The sequence below is a fragment of the Mya arenaria genome, chromosome 13 (assembly GCF_026914265.1).
Source record: "Mya arenaria isolate MELC-2E11 chromosome 13, ASM2691426v1".
NCBI classification, from domain to species: Eukaryota; Metazoa; Mollusca; class Bivalvia; order Myida; family Myidae; genus Mya; species Mya arenaria.
The window spans coordinates 63,989,537-64,005,581 of NC_069134.1; the positions used below are offsets into that span (position 1 = coordinate 63,989,537).

Here is a 16,045-nt window from a genome sequence, read left to right on the forward strand (position 1 = left end):
ATCATCAAACTTGTTATGTTCGGAGTTGTAACAATGGAACTGTTTGTATGTTACCAGTTTCCCAAACTACTCTAATTTTTAACCTCTGATCCTATTTTTTTTAATTTTATTTTTTTCTAATTCTTTATTTTTGGTTCTCATTACACATTAAATGTTGTTTTTTTAAGGACGCGTAAATGTTCCAAGATTAAATAGCAATATTTTGAATGAGAAAATGAATAAAGATAAAACTTTGATAAAAATAATAACATATTAACCCAATCTATATAAAGTGTGTTTTTTTGGCTGGCAAATCAAAAACATATAATAATTTTTTGAATACCTGAGCCCAAGCTTTAAAAGAAATAATATTTTTTTATTCTAATTACAGAGGTGTGATAACGCTAGACTTCAAGACATCTGCTGAGAATGGAGTTCTTCTGTACTTTGCTGACACGAAACACATCGACTTCATCTCGATAACTCTTCAAAACGGCATGCTGCGATTTGCGTTTGACTGTGGTTCTGGCTCTGGTGAAATTATCAGTGAGGGAAAGGTCAATGATGGCAAATGGCATTCAGTAAGTGTATCTTTCTTTTGTACACAACCATTTAATTTTTACCAAGCCTCGATTGCCTTTGAAAATTCATAAACCAGTTTTATAAAATTGATGTATAAACTACAAAATTGACAATTTGTTTGCAAAATTACTTATTTTATCAGTCTCAAATTCAAATATTTGTTATGTTTGTACCATCTTTATCAGTCTCAGTATGTTAAAATGTAATGGTTTATGTATAATGATCTGTAATTGTAGGTTACAGCAGCCCGGAATTTTAAGGAAGGCGCTCTACAGGTTGACGGGATTGAGGTCGGCATTATGAGCTCGGGAGGTCGATCAAGGTCACTGAATGTGAAAGCTCCTTATTATATTGGCGGCGTTAACACATCTTTAGTCATTGACAAGGGTCTGAAGAATTTGAACGTGAGTGAGCTTATAACAGTGATTGTTATGTATGAATCATTTTGTATAAATTATGGTATGATATGATTATGTTTGAAATGCATTCCCATGAATTTCTGATTTAGTCGGCAGTAATTTTTGAAAATTAAGTGTAAATGTTTTCTTTGTTATTGGAATTATGCAATGATAAAATTGTAATGAAGAAATTGACATGGAAAAAGAAAATGGTATGCGAGTGACAAATATGTCCTGAAATTCTTACACATTGTTACAGGACTGAAATTGTTTTTACTAATAAAACAGATTTTGGATAACAAAAAAGCTTACCGGTATATTTGTTTGAAATTGGGCTTTGTTATTTAGGTTTATGTTAAAAACAGAAATTTGTCTACAGTGTATAACAATATATGGATATTAGATAACAACATAGCTTCAACCAATTGACATTACAATAATTTTAATTGAAATTGGTCTTTCTTATTATGGCTTTTCTCAAAGATGGAAATATTTTCTCAACACAGAGTATAACAACGGACTACGTTGGATGCATAGCGAACATACAAATATCAGGCGAGGATATGGGTGCAGCCCAAGAACCGAAAGGTGTCTTACCTTGTCCAGATGAGATGGCGTCGGGATACACAGCTGAGATTGGGGCATACTTCTATGGTGATGGAGGATATGTCAAGCTTGGTAAGTTAGTAAAATACGAGATTATCTTCAATATACTATTAGTTTATACTAGTTTCTTTTAGCTCTATGGTGACAAAAACTAATAGCTTATATACCCTCTGTAGTCACTTTTCTGGGGGAAAAAACAATAATGGTGTGCATTTTGAGAAGACATGCAATGGTATCTACCCATGGGGGGATCAAACCCACAATGTCTTTGATGCAAGGTAGAATACAATACCCCTCTCACTCTCTTGTATGTAGTATTGTCAATACAACTTATCCATTATACTAAGATAAAATGTTAAAGAAACTTGTCTAAACATCAGACATACGCTGTCATAACCTAGAAATATGCATTAAATGATTAAACTGAAATTTACTGTAAAATTCATATTGAATGTTAAGCTCATGTTCAAGGGAAGACCCTCCTTTATCAGTATATGAAATTGTTCCCAGTGGAAACATGCCAGGTTAAGTATAATCAGGAATTTGCCATGGAATTCTATGCTTTGAGGTTAGAAAGGATATGAGGGAGATCCATAATCCAAATTAAGTTCTTGTTATCATGGGTCGACACTTGCTATATTTCTCTTCAAAATATCTCTATTTTCTTCTAAAACATGATTTGAGCACCAGACTTGTAGATTTCGGTGTTCCTGCATGAAATTTGGAGTCCTCTGGATCCCGGGATACCATAAGTGTCGAATGATGGTATTTATCACTATTTACCCTTTTTTCCACAGTGGATGCGTTCCAAGTAAAGCGAAACCTTGAATTAAGCATAGAGATACGCCCCCGTAGTTTTGACGGTGTGATCTTCTCTGTACATGGCGACAAGGGAGACTTTGTTGTCCTACAGCTTGTGGATGGAGAGGTTAGTGGGAGAGTTTACAGAAAATGACTTGAGATCAATAACTTTAAAATCAACTTTATAAATGCAGTCAAACCCCATTGGCTTGAACTTCCAGGGACAGCGAAAATTCAAGCTAAGCCGGAATGCTAACCATCAGTTTAGAAAAAAGAGATATTTTACATCCAGTTTGAGCCAACAAGAAATTCAAGCCAAGCAAGTTTGAGCCAATAGGGTTCCACTGTATAGTAATATATTTCTAAAAACATGGCCAAATTGATAACACGTTAACAAACATGGGCACTGATGCATGAAAGTCAGTTTTAATCTAGGAGCCCTTTATCTAAGCATATTAAAATGACGATTTAGTAAATAATGGATAGTAAGTCAAAACCTCATGTAAAATATAAACCTGATTTATGTATTACTATATTCCATATATTTCCAGCTCTGGTTTACCGCAGACAATGGCGCTGGCTCAATAATCGCCAAGATACAGCCTGAAATGAACAACAAGTTCTGTAATGGAGCATGGCATTCAGTTATTGGTAAGAAATCTAACTTCATGCAGAAGTTAGTCTCCTTTGTACAGGTAGTTTAGATATCACTGCCACGACCAATGTTTGAAATTTTTCATTTGAAAACTTGAAGTCAAGTATATAAACAATGCTACGTAATCCATATATATCGGGAAATTTGTGAAGCTACCAGTCTACAGCTTAGAGTTTTAGGGTGTTCTATGGGACTTAAAAGCAGAAGACTAAACATACATACCCTTTCACATCAGAACATTTTGTAATTTAGCCACAAAGATCAGGGTGTTAGAACTCTTGGTGAATGTGTGATTTGAATATTTGGACTTCAGTGTTTACACAATGTTGATGTTCCCTTTCTTTTTATAATAGCCACAAAGCGCCGTAATGTTGTAACGCTGTCGGTTGATGGTGCGGACCCTGTGACAGCTACCAGCTCGGGAACTGCTACGTCAGCTGACACAAACAATCCCATTTACCTTGGAGGAAAGCCGGGTGAGTGATAAAAATTATATGTGTTTGGTGATGCCATGTTCTATAAAAGCACAACCTTGTCTATGGACTTCAACAGACACAAAACAACACTTGAATGCAAGATTATTTCAGGATTCTGTATAATATAGTTAAGTTTACTTTGTTTTGAACTGTCGAATCACTTTAAATGAAAAACGAAGATATATAAAAAATTGTGTTGACTACCATGACCTTTTTGTAGACTTTATCCAGTAGTTTCACAATTTTAACATGTTATTTCGCACAATCCATGGGGTATAATTAAAACTTTTTCCTTTTATTATCAAGTTAAGTTTTATTCTCATTCAGGTGTATGATTAATTGTTGCGTTTTTGAAGTATACAAGTCTGTGTTACTTTGCACAATAATTATAGTTATTTTTAACCTAGAAATGATTTAAAACTATAACTTTTGTTTCAGACACGATAATGAAAGGTATTCGTGCGCAGGATGATTACATGGGCTGCATGAGGAACCTTTACATTAATGGCGAGTCGCAATTCCTGGCAACAGGAGTTGCGTTCGGAGACGTATCCCTCACGTCATGTCCTGCTGCTTAGTGAACGATGATTAAAGTTTTAAATGATAAAGATACTGGATACAAAAAACTATGTGACATAGCCAGCGAAAATGTGTCCTGTCGGGGCAGTGACTGTTATATAATGGAAAAAATAACAAGATTTAACCAAGATATATAACTTCAAGATTTATGGAAATTAAATGAGATGTATTTTTCAAAAATTATTTCAAAATAGTAACAACTTTCCTCTTGTTAGGTTCATTGCTTAAAATGAAACAACTTTTATCTCTACACGACTTATTTTCGCTGATGACGTCACATAATGATTGAAAATGGACCTGTCTCCTGAACATGCTAGATGCCACTGTTACTGTAAGATCTGCCATCTGGATTATATTGTCAACGTCCACCTAGATGCATAGTGGATACATTATAATTGTCTTAGATTCAAATTTTGAAATGGATATATTATATTATATTAAAACATATTTTTTTATAATAAGTTAACTAAGTGTTGAAAAGATTTTGAAAAAAAAAATGATTTGAACTATACAGAAACAATAGGATTGTGTTTTAAATATTTGTTTTTGGAATAAACAGTGCATGATATTTTATTGTATATTTGAATATTACAACAGAAAAAAAGCTAGATACAAGTCTTGATTAACAAGTATTGTTTACTTTTAAATACTCAATAACTAGATGTTTTAGCATATTATCACATTCTTGAAAAAAATAGAAGTAATACTATCTTCATTGCTCTCTTATTTGTTAATAAAATACAGCAATATAATATTAAGTTGATTAAGAGATGACTTTAGATTTTCATATTTCAATCTATGAGTTAAGATGTTAATTATCAAACAGACTTTAGAGAGATTGAGTTAAGATTTTCATCTTCCAACAGACTTTAGAGAGATTGAGTTAAGATTTTCATCTTCCAACATAAAGATTAGCTAGAATGTGTTGTGAAATGATGTAACATATAGCAGCATAATAATATAATTTTACAGTATTACGTGATGATGGTAAAAGAGAGTGTGACTTTAGCAAAAGGCATGGCGCTACGAATAAGGCAATCTCCTCCTCTAGTCAGTTTTGCTCAAACTTTGTTTTATGCATTTTCTTTTTTAAGGCATTTTGTTTTACTCAGTTTTAGCCATTAACTATTTTAAACATTCAGAGTTTTAAGATTCTTGAAATTTTATTTGGTTACATTTTAAATGATGTTTGCTGAAATAAGTATAATTTTGAAAAAGAAAACAATGAAATTCTTAGATTATTCTACTCAGATGTAAAAAACGGGTATTTTAAAAAGAGATATTATTTTTTTCCTTTGCAACTTGCTTTTCTTCCTAGAAACATTGCTATGATGGCTTTTGAAAGATTAAATTTGAGGTCTTTTTAAATGAAGACTTGATGGTTTTTGAAATAAAGATGTTTTGCCTTTTAAATAAACATTTGATATCAACTTTTGAACTAGACATTTGATTCAACTTTGATAACACATTTAATGAATTGAAATAACATAGATGACGACTTGAAGTCATTTAATGACTTGCTGTAAAAGTAAAAAAAAAATCAGAAAATTAGGATAAATTTAAGTTCAGAAAAAGTTACAATGAAGTTAATTGTTAATAGTAAAAAGGTACTTTGTCTTATAGGTTGTCAGATTATAAACTATAAGATGGTGATAGTAAACTGATTTTTTAAAACAATCAATTTTACAAAATCAATTATCATTTATTAAAGAAATATTGTTACATAAAACAAATGATATTGACTATGTCTCGAAGCATCATTGCAATGTTTTTACCTGCTTGATAATATTTTGTTTTTGTTTTCATGTTTCTGTACATTCATTCATGTCAATTTGTCATTGTAATATTTAATCATCGAAAAACATTTTGTATATGTTAGTTATTGTTATTCCGAATCCATGAAAAAGTTTCCAGTTAAGAGTATGATAAGCCAGTAATTATTTAATTCAAGAATCATGTTGAAAATAATATAAATTTATAAACTTATTATTGCAGAAAATGAATGTATGCAAATGTCAGAATAAAACTTAAATATCATGTTTTGTGTCATTGTTCTTGGTAATGAGGGAAGGGAAAATTTTGTTCCTAGTTGTTGCGGGACACACGAAATATTTCCCAGTTGCTAATGAAGGACAAACGTAATATTGCCCCAGTTGCTAATGAAGGACAAACGTAATATTGCCCCAGTTGCTAATGAAGGACAAACGTAATATTGCCCCAGTTGCTAATGAAGGATGAACGTAATATTGCCCCAGTTGCTAATGAAGGACAAACGTAATATTGCCCAAGTTGCTAATGAAGGATGAACGAAATATTGCCCCAGTTGCTAATGAAGGATGAACGAAATATTGCCCCAGTTGCTGATGAAGGATGAACGAAATATTGCCCAAGTTGCTAATGAAGGATGAACGAAATATTGCCCAAGTTGCTAATGAAGGATGAACGAAATATTGCCCCAGTTGCTAATGAAGGACAAACGAAATATTTCCCAGTTGCTAATGAAGGACAAACGTAATATTGCCCCAGTTGCTAATGAAGGACAAACGTAATATTGCCCCAGTTGCTAATGAAGGACGAACGAAATATTGCCCCAGTTGCTAATGAAGGACAAACGTAATATTGCCCCAGTTGCTAATGAAGGATGAACGTAATATTGCCCCAGTTGCTAATGAAGGACGAACGTAATATTGCCCAAGTTGCTAATGAAGGATGAACGAAATATTGCCCCAGTTGCTAATGAAGGATGAACGAAATATTGCCCCAGTTGCTGATGAAGGATGAACGAAATATTGCCCAAGTTGCTAATGAAGGATGAACGAAATATTGCCCAAGTTGCTAATGAAGGATGAACGAAATATTGCCCCAGTTGCTAATGAAGGACAAACGAAATATTGCCCAAGTTGCTAATGAAGGACGAACGAAATATTGCCCAAGTTGCTAATGAAGGACGAACGAAATATTGCCCCAGTTGCTAATGAAGGACAAACGTAATATTGCCCCAGTTGCTAATGAAGGATGAACGTAATATTGCCCCAGTTGCTAATGAAGGACGAACGTAATATTGCCCAAGTTGCTAATGAAGGATGAACGAAATATTGCCCCAGTTGCTAATGAAGGATGAACGAAATATTGCCCCAGTTGCTGATGAAGGATGAACGAAATATTGCCCAAGTTGCTAATGAAGGATGAACGAAATATTGCCCAAGTTGCTAATGAAGGATGAACGAAATATTGCCCCAGTTGCTAATGAAGGACAAACGAAATATTGCCCAAGTTGCTAATGAAGGACGAACGAAATATTGCCCAAGTTGCTAATGAAGGATGAACGAAATATTGCCTCAGTTGCTAATGAAGGACAAACGTAATATTGCCCCAGTTGCTAATGAAGGACGAACGAAATATTGATCTCATTTGCTAATGAAGGATGAACGCAATATTCCTCGCAGTTGCTAATGAAGGACGAACGAAATATTCCTCCAAGTTGGTTTTAGGTATGAATAAAATATTGCTCCGAGTTGATAGTAAGGGATTAAAAAGATACGCAGTCCAGTTTCTAATGAATGACGAACGAAATTTTGATCCCAGTTAATAATGAAGGACGAACGAAATATTCCTCGCAGTTGCTAATGAAGGATGAACGCAATATTCCTCGCAGTTGCTAATGAAGGACGAACGAAATATTCCTCCAAGTTGGTTTTAGGTATGAATAAAATATTGCTCCGAGTTGATAGTAAGGGATGAAAAAGATACGCAGTCCAGTTTCTAATGAATGACGAACGAAATTTTGATCCCAGTTAATAATGAAGGACGAACGAAATATTCCTTCCAGTTGCTATGAAGGACGAACGAAATATTCCTCCCAGTTGCTAATGAATGACGAACGAAATTTTGATCCCAGTTGCTAATGAAGGACGAACGAAATATTGCCCCCAGTTGCTAATGAAGGACGAACGAAATATTGATCCCAATTGCTAATGAAGGACGAGCGAAATATTCCTCCCAGTTGCAAATGAAGGACGAACGAAATATTGCCCCCAGTTGCTAATGAAGGACGAACGAAATAATGATCCCAATTGCTAATGAAGGACGAACGCAATATTAATCCCAGTTGCTAATGAAGCACGAACGAAATATTGCCCCCAGTTACTAATGAAGGACGAAAGAAATATTGCCTCCATTTGCTTATGAAGGACGAACGAAATATTGATCCCAATTGCTAATGAAGGACGAACGAAATATTGCCCCAGTTGCTAATGAAGGACGAACGAAATAAAGGACGAACGAAATATTGATCCCATTTGCTAATGAAGGACGAACGCAATATTGATCCCAGTTGCTAATGAAGGATGAACGAAATATTGCTCCCAGTTGCTAATGAAGGACACACGAAATATTGCCCCCAGTTGCTAATGAAGGACGAACGAAATATTGATCCCAATTGCTAATGAAGGACGAACGAAATATTGCCCCAGTTGCTAATGAAGGATGAACGAAATATTGATCCCAGTTGCTAGTGAAGGACGAACGAAATATTCCTCCAAATTGTTTTTAGGTATGAATAAAATATTGCTCCGAGTTGATAGTAAGGGATGAAAAAAGATACGCAGTCCAGTTTCTAATGAATGACGAACGAAATTTTGATCCCAGTTAATAATGAAGGACGAACGAAATATTCCTTCCAGTTGCTATGAAGGACGAACGAAATATTCCTCCCAGTTGCTAATGAATGACGATTGAAATATTGATCCCAGTTGCTAATGAAGGACGAACGAAATATTGCCCCCAGTTGCTAATGAAGGACGAACGAAATATTGATCCCAATTGCTAGTGAAGGACGAGCGAAATATTCCTCCCAGTTGCAAATGAAGGACGAACGAAATATTGCCCCCAGTTGCAAATGAAGGACGAACGAAATATTGATCCCAATTGCTAATGAAGGACGAACGCAATATTAATCCCAGTTGCTAATGAAGCACGAACGAAATATTGCTCCCAGTTGCTAATGAAGGACGAACGAAATATTGCCTCCAGTTGCTAATGAAGGACGAACGAAATATTGATCCCAATTGCTAATGAAGGACGAACGAAATAAAGGACGAACGAAATATTGATCCCATTTGCTAATGAAGGACGAACGCAATATTGATCCCAGTTGCTAATGAAGGATGAACGAAATATTGCTCCCAGTTGCTAATGAAGGACGAACGAAATATTGCCCCAGATGCTAATGAATGACGAACGAAATATTGATCCGAATTGCTAATGAAGGACGAACGAAATATTGCCCCAGTTGCTAATGAAGAACGAACGAAATGTTGCCCCCAGTTGCTAATGAAGGACGAACGAAATATTGCCCCCAGTTGCTAATGAAGGACGAACGAAATATTTCTCCCAGTTGCTAAGGAAGGACGAACGCAATATTCCTGGCAGTTGCTAATGAAGGACGAACGAAATATTCCTCCAAGTTGGTTTTAGGTATGAATAAAATATTGCTCCGAGTTGCTAGTAAGGGATGAAAAAGATACGCATCTCAGTTTCTAATGAATGACGAACGAAATAATGCTCCCAGTTGCTAATGAAGGACGAACGAAATATTGATCCAAGTTTATAATGAAGGACGAACGAAATATTCCTTCCAGTTGCTATGAAGGACGAACGAAATATTGATCCCAATTGCTAATAAAGGACGAACGAAATATTGCCCCAGTTGCTAATGAAGAACGAACGAAATATTGCCCCCAGTTGCTAATGAAGGACGAACGAAATATTGCCCCCAGTTGCTAATGAAGGACGAACGAAATATTCCTCCCAGTTGCTAATGAAGGACGAACGCAATATTCCTCGCAGTTGCTAATGAAGGACGAACGAAATATTCCTCCAAGTTGGTTTTAGGTATGAATAAAATATTGCTCCGAGTTGATAGTAAGGGATGAAAAAAGATACGCATCTCAGTTGCTAACGAATGACGAACGAAATAATGCTCCCAGTTGCTAATGAAGGACGAACGAAATATCCCTTCCAGTTGCTATGAAGGACGAACGAAATATTCCTTCCAGTTGCTTTGAAGGACGAACGAAATGTTCGTCCCAGTTGCTACTGAAGGACGAAAGAAATATTCCTCCCACTGGAATGAAACCATATAAACCAATTCCTGAATATAGCTTTGGTATTTACGGGTGTACAGACGAATGCATAAATGGATGGATGGTCAAACAGACGATCTGACGGACGAACAGACAAAGAAAAAAAAATAGTAAAGCATAGTGTATATATATACATTTTGCTGGACGGATGAAAAGGCGAATGGACCATTGTGATAAAAGGAAAGGACGGACTAATTTATGAACTGTAGAAAAGTTAAGCGTTATGGTCTACATAAATTGATGTATATACATCAAGCTCAGAAGCAACTTCGAACATCCATCCATACGGCAGGAAAGTACGTAAAGCTGTGCAATTGCGCGTCTGTGTGTATGGCGAACAGAGCGTCACCGGTATCCATACTTACCGCTTCTGGGTATGCTTCGAACGACTCTGCCGCATGGTCAAGGTCTGTGAAACATATTAGCTCTCTGTTTTGCACTTTTTACATTGTTACGTCATTTGATACATGTAATGTCATTGAACAAATAAACACAAAGTGGGCTGCATTTGACCCCAATATCACAGAAACACTCACTTTACCACTTAAAGCATGGCGTGATTTCAAATGTTGTCAATTTTTAAATAACACAAACACTGTGAAACAAAGAAGTACTTGAGTAACTACGGTTACAAAACAATAAGTTTTACTCAATGACATTTTTTCCCTGTAGAACCTTAACAACTTTTAATCATCATATCCCAAGAGAGAGAGAGAGAGAGAGAGAGAGAGAGAGAGGAGAGAGGGAGAAAAAGAGAGAGGGTGGTGGTGGGGGAGATTAAGAGTGAGTTTTAATTAATGTTGAAACAAATACAATTTAAATTATTTTTTATATAAGTTGATAAGTTGTGTTGTGTTGAGATTGAGATTAGAATTCGCCCGCTATCCCAGTCCACTGCCACTACGGTTACGTCCGCCTGGAGGGAAGGGAGAATATCAGAGGAAAGATAAAACAACACATCTGACCAAAAAGGTAATGGTGATGGTAATGATAGCGATTCGAAACTCACTGTGTTTAAATATGCCACCATTCATTTTCAACCTTTTTATGCATTTGCCAATGAAACTGTGAAAAAGTGCTTTTGTATCGGAAATAACAACCGTCAAATGAGTATTCTTCCTAGCATTAGAACATTTCCTGTGTGAGGAGGGCGTCCTTTATGTCGCTGGCCCAGGACTCATACAGGTTGTCCGAGGTAACCCTGGATAATGAGCATCCACTTCAGGCTAAGCGACAGGTTGGAGGTACGCAAAAATGTCTGACGAATATATAATACAATTCAAGAAGGATCGAATTCACGTTTGAGGGCAGCGGACGCCGTGCACAAGACAATTTGTACTCATAAATGATACAACTGTTCACCTGATGATTGGGGGGGGGGGAAAATGATTTAATAGCGCTTGCGCAAACGGAAGGCGAAGGAGTGAACGTACGAAGGCGAAGGAGCGAAGAGGGACACAGGAGGGAAATAACCATCGCTCATTTGTCTACGTACTTTCGTACTTTTGCGTCGTGTCTTCGCCTTTGTACCTTCGCTCCTTCTTCTTCGTACTTTTGTGTCTTTGCCGGCGTTGTTTAATATATAGAATTGGCACTTGATTCACATGTTGCCAGAGACAACATGTAAAGCAAGGCTCATAACTCTGCCTTTAATAATCGTCGAGTTTTGTCACTCTTGAAAAAAAGCAATAGACGAAAGTTGGCGTTTGCTCAATGGCACTCTTGTTTTGTGTTTGTATGCCATTTCATTGTATTTATCAGTATAGATCATTAAACCTTCTCTTTGCCATGTACACATTTCAATCTGCTTCTCCAGACAACATGCCAAAGTACAATGACATCTTGCCAACCGCCCCCTTCAATACTTCCAGTACGTTGATTTTATATGAATTAACGAAGTTCAAAGCATGTGGTCGGTATCGAGGACACGTAATCCTCCTCAACAAAGTGTTCAAAGCAGTATTCCATTCACTATGTATTGTATGGACCAGTATATTGCGATAGATGTTTAAATGTAATTGTTTAAGATGTTCAAATGTTAATTGCCATAAATTTTCAAAGAGATGTTAATTGTGTTAGATATTCAAATATTAATTGCCATAAATGTTCAAAGAGATGTTACTTGTGTTAAATATTCTAATATTTATTGCCATAAATGTTCAAAGAGATGTTAATTGTGTTAGATATTCAAAAATTAATTGCCATAAATGTTCAAAGAGATGCTAATTGTGTTAGATATTCAAATGTAAATTGCCAAAGATGTTCAAGAATATGTTACTTGTGTTAGATATTCAAATATTAATTGCCATAAACGTTCAAAGAGATGTTAATTGTGTTAGATATTCAAATATTAATTGCCATAAATGTAGGCATGTCCTACAACTATAATGATTTCAATAAAATTGCTTTAACATACAGTATTAAGTTAAACAGCTGCATTTTAGTCCGGGTATTTATAAGTTTCTCTAGTTTGAAAATATTCGGGTGTGTGTAAAAGTAAGGTTTCAAATATTTCTTCCGTTCTTCATAAAAAATATTACATTCGAAAAGATAATGAAATTAATCGCCTAATTTATCGCAATTTGTACACACTTTCATTTAGAGGCGTTCTGTTCCATCTACCACTTACAATTGGGAGTCTATGTTTTCTTGTTCTGAATTTAACTATAAAATGTTAGTTTTTAGTCGGTTGATCTAAAATGTATGGCTCAATGCCGAATTTTGTTTTAAATATTCTGTAAAACGTTGCTTTATTACATGTTTCAGTAACACTAAACCATTCATTAATAAAGAGATCTTTTAACTTTTGCTTAACCGTTGCCTTCAACCATTTTTGATTCACAACGTTTTGGCCTTCCCATATATTAATTAAACCACATTTGCTTAAAATACATTTTAGATGGTAGATCCATGGAAATTTTATTTTTAATACTTTCTCACTATAGCTGATTGAGTAATTGTAAATACTCTTATATATCAAAGATGAGAGTTTCGTAATATTGTTATCTGTATTTGTTAATAATTTTGTCGAGAAGGCAATCATTTTATGTTCAATATTAACCGAAAGCGGCATAACCCCGGTTTCACCATAGACCATAATATATATATAATTTGGAGTAGATCGCTTTAGCTTTAAAATATACTTAAGGAATCGAAGTTGAACTCTCTCTAAAACATCGTTTTTTCCATAGCCTCAAATTTCAGCTCCATAAAGAAGTATTGGTTTCACACTTTTATCAAAGATTTCAATTTGTAAGTCTAAAGGTAAAGAAAGGCGATTTGCGTTCCGTAATAAACTGTAAATTGCTCTTGTAGCCTGATTTGCAATATGTACCAAGGTATTTATATTCATTAACTATATCGAGTTGGCTTGCTTGAAATGAGAAATAAAATGTAACCGGTCTTCCCTTTCCAAATACTAGTATTTTAGACTTTGCAATATTAACTGTAAGTTTCCATGAATCGCAGTATTGTGCGTATGCATCGAGTGCATTTTGTAAACCAGTTGGAGTTTCAGACTTTATAACTGTATCATCAGCATATAGAAGTATGAATATTTTTATGGAATTTTGAATATGGTTCGGATTTGGTAATTGTACACTGCTGTCTATATTGTTACTTATAAAATACTCGTGTAAATCGATAAGAAACATGGAAAACAGAAGTGGAGACAGATTTCCCCCCTGTCTGACACCTATATTACTTGGGAAATAATTTGACAATTCTGAGTTAACTGTGACACAGGATTTGATATTATTGTGCATTTTTTTTAATAAGAGTTAAACATTTGCCGTTTATATTGCATTTTAGAAGTTTCACCCAAAGCCCTTCTCGCCAGACAGTATCAAAAGCTTGTTTAAGATCAATAAACGCGCAGAATAGCTTTTTTTTGTTACTGTTCAAATATTGAATTATGTGGTTTATGACAAACATGTGATCTGATGTCGAAAAACCAACTCTAAAACCTGCCTGACATTCATGTATAATATTATTAGATTCGACATAATGTTTTAGTCTATTATTTATTACGCAAGTAAACAATTTCCCCATACAACTAAGTAGAGTAATAGGTCGATAGTTTTCAGGTTGTGTTGGGTCACCCTTATTTTTGAAAATAGGATTAATAACTCCAACAGTCCAAGATTGAGGTATAACACCATATTCAAAAATTAAGTTAAATAATTTGACATTAATGTTTTTAAGAGCATCAAAAGTAATTTTAATATGTTCATTTGTTATTTTACCTAGTCCACTTGCTTTGTTTTTTTAATGATTATGCAGCTTTTTCAATTTCTTCCAATGTAATTGGAATATTAATTTCATCATTAGTTAGCACATTTACATTAAATTCACCAGACTGGTTACTTGTGGATTGTATATCCTTATAGTTAACGCTTTTAAAGAAATTAGACAGGTCTTCAAGTCCTGCTTCACTTTTTCTTTTACTTTTATTATTTTTTTTTTCAATATTTACGAGGTTCTGTGACCTTGAGATTTCTTAACTTTAAAATGTCGTTATTTTTATGTTTATTATGAAAAGTTCTCATTGTATTTTTATACATTTTACTTTTTTCGTTTAAGTTAATTCTATTTGTTTCGGTTTTTCTGATTTTATAAAGATATCTTGGTCTATGGAAAAATTTTCTTGCCTTATTGCATTTTGGACCAAACCATCCCCGTGTAGTTTTGCAATCAGTGCTATTTCTAAACGTTTTGAAGCCAAATGTCGTTTTGCAAGCATTTACAAAAATGTCGGAAATATTACGTACAATTAGATTAGCATCCTGTTGCGTAAATGATTTTAATTGATGTGAGTATCAAGTTTTTTTAATATATCATTTAATTTATGCGATTAAACATTTTCTATGAACTCATTTTGTTTTGTGTTATCCCATAATATTAATGTTGGTTCGATGGTTTCTTGGTTCTGTTTGCATTTAGACAAAATAAAATTACACGCCAACGATATAGGAGTTGTGCATCCGAATAAAGAGAACAAAATTCTTGTATAATTAAAGAGAATACATACTTAAACATGTTAGCGTTGCACAGAAAATAGTCCACAGTACTGACTCCTATACATGTTGCTTTACCCGGAATATCACCCTTTGTTCTACCGTTTAGAATATATAAATTATTTAACTGGAGGAATTCAATAAATCGGTTTCCATAATTATTAGCAGATTTGTCACAACTTTCTATGTTTAACTGGACATTTTTGGCGCACTCAAATTGATTTATCTCATGTATATACTCATCATATATTTCTTCGAAATGGTTTACTTTAGACAAATCTTTGTCAACTGGGATAATATCGTATATATTTTAGTTCTACTACTGTTATCCCCAAATATACATATAAGCTTGTATTTGGAGATCAATTCATTTAGCTCTAATTGAATATCATTAAAAGGGTCTTTAACAGAGTATAAAGAATATTCAGGGGGAACATATACAATACCACATAAAATATCTGACTCAGAATTTACATACTCTTTGTCAATACAAAACCATAAAACCATTTTACAATCAGTGTCAATAACATGTACATACTTAGAAATACTTTCTTTAACTAAAAGAGCTAGGCCACCCGACTTTCAGGAATTTAATACGACACTTCGTCTGTTCTTTGTGAAAAACCACAAAATAATCAATATTATTACAATCAATGTCATCTAATTTCGTTTCTTGCAAGCCGATAATATCATGATTGTTCAAAATATATCCTTAAATTTAAAGCTAAAAGACGCAAATTTCCGTTATCACCTTTGTGAAAACCGTTAAATAGTTTATCATTTTCATCAAATTTACGAGTACCGTTAATAG

General features: G+C 34.4%; 1 protein-coding gene across 1 annotated transcript in view; it reads left to right on the forward strand.

Moving 5' to 3' along the window:
• LOC128213970 (laminin subunit alpha-like) overlaps positions 1-6,113 on the forward strand; it is a 63,491-nt gene extending 57,378 nt beyond the window's left edge. The window contains exons 64-70 of the mRNA XM_052920109.1: positions 371-560; positions 798-965; positions 1,466-1,637; positions 2,363-2,493; positions 2,918-3,017; positions 3,375-3,497; positions 3,936-6,113. Coding sequence (XP_052776069.1) covers positions 371-560; positions 798-965; positions 1,466-1,637; positions 2,363-2,493; positions 2,918-3,017; positions 3,375-3,497; positions 3,936-4,075 — 1,024 coding nt within the window. The 3' untranslated portion in view covers positions 4,076-6,113. The remainder of the gene's footprint in view (positions 1-370; positions 561-797; positions 966-1,465; positions 1,638-2,362; positions 2,494-2,917; positions 3,018-3,374; positions 3,498-3,935) is intronic.
• The last annotated feature ends 9,932 nt before the right edge of the window (positions 6,114-16,045 follow it).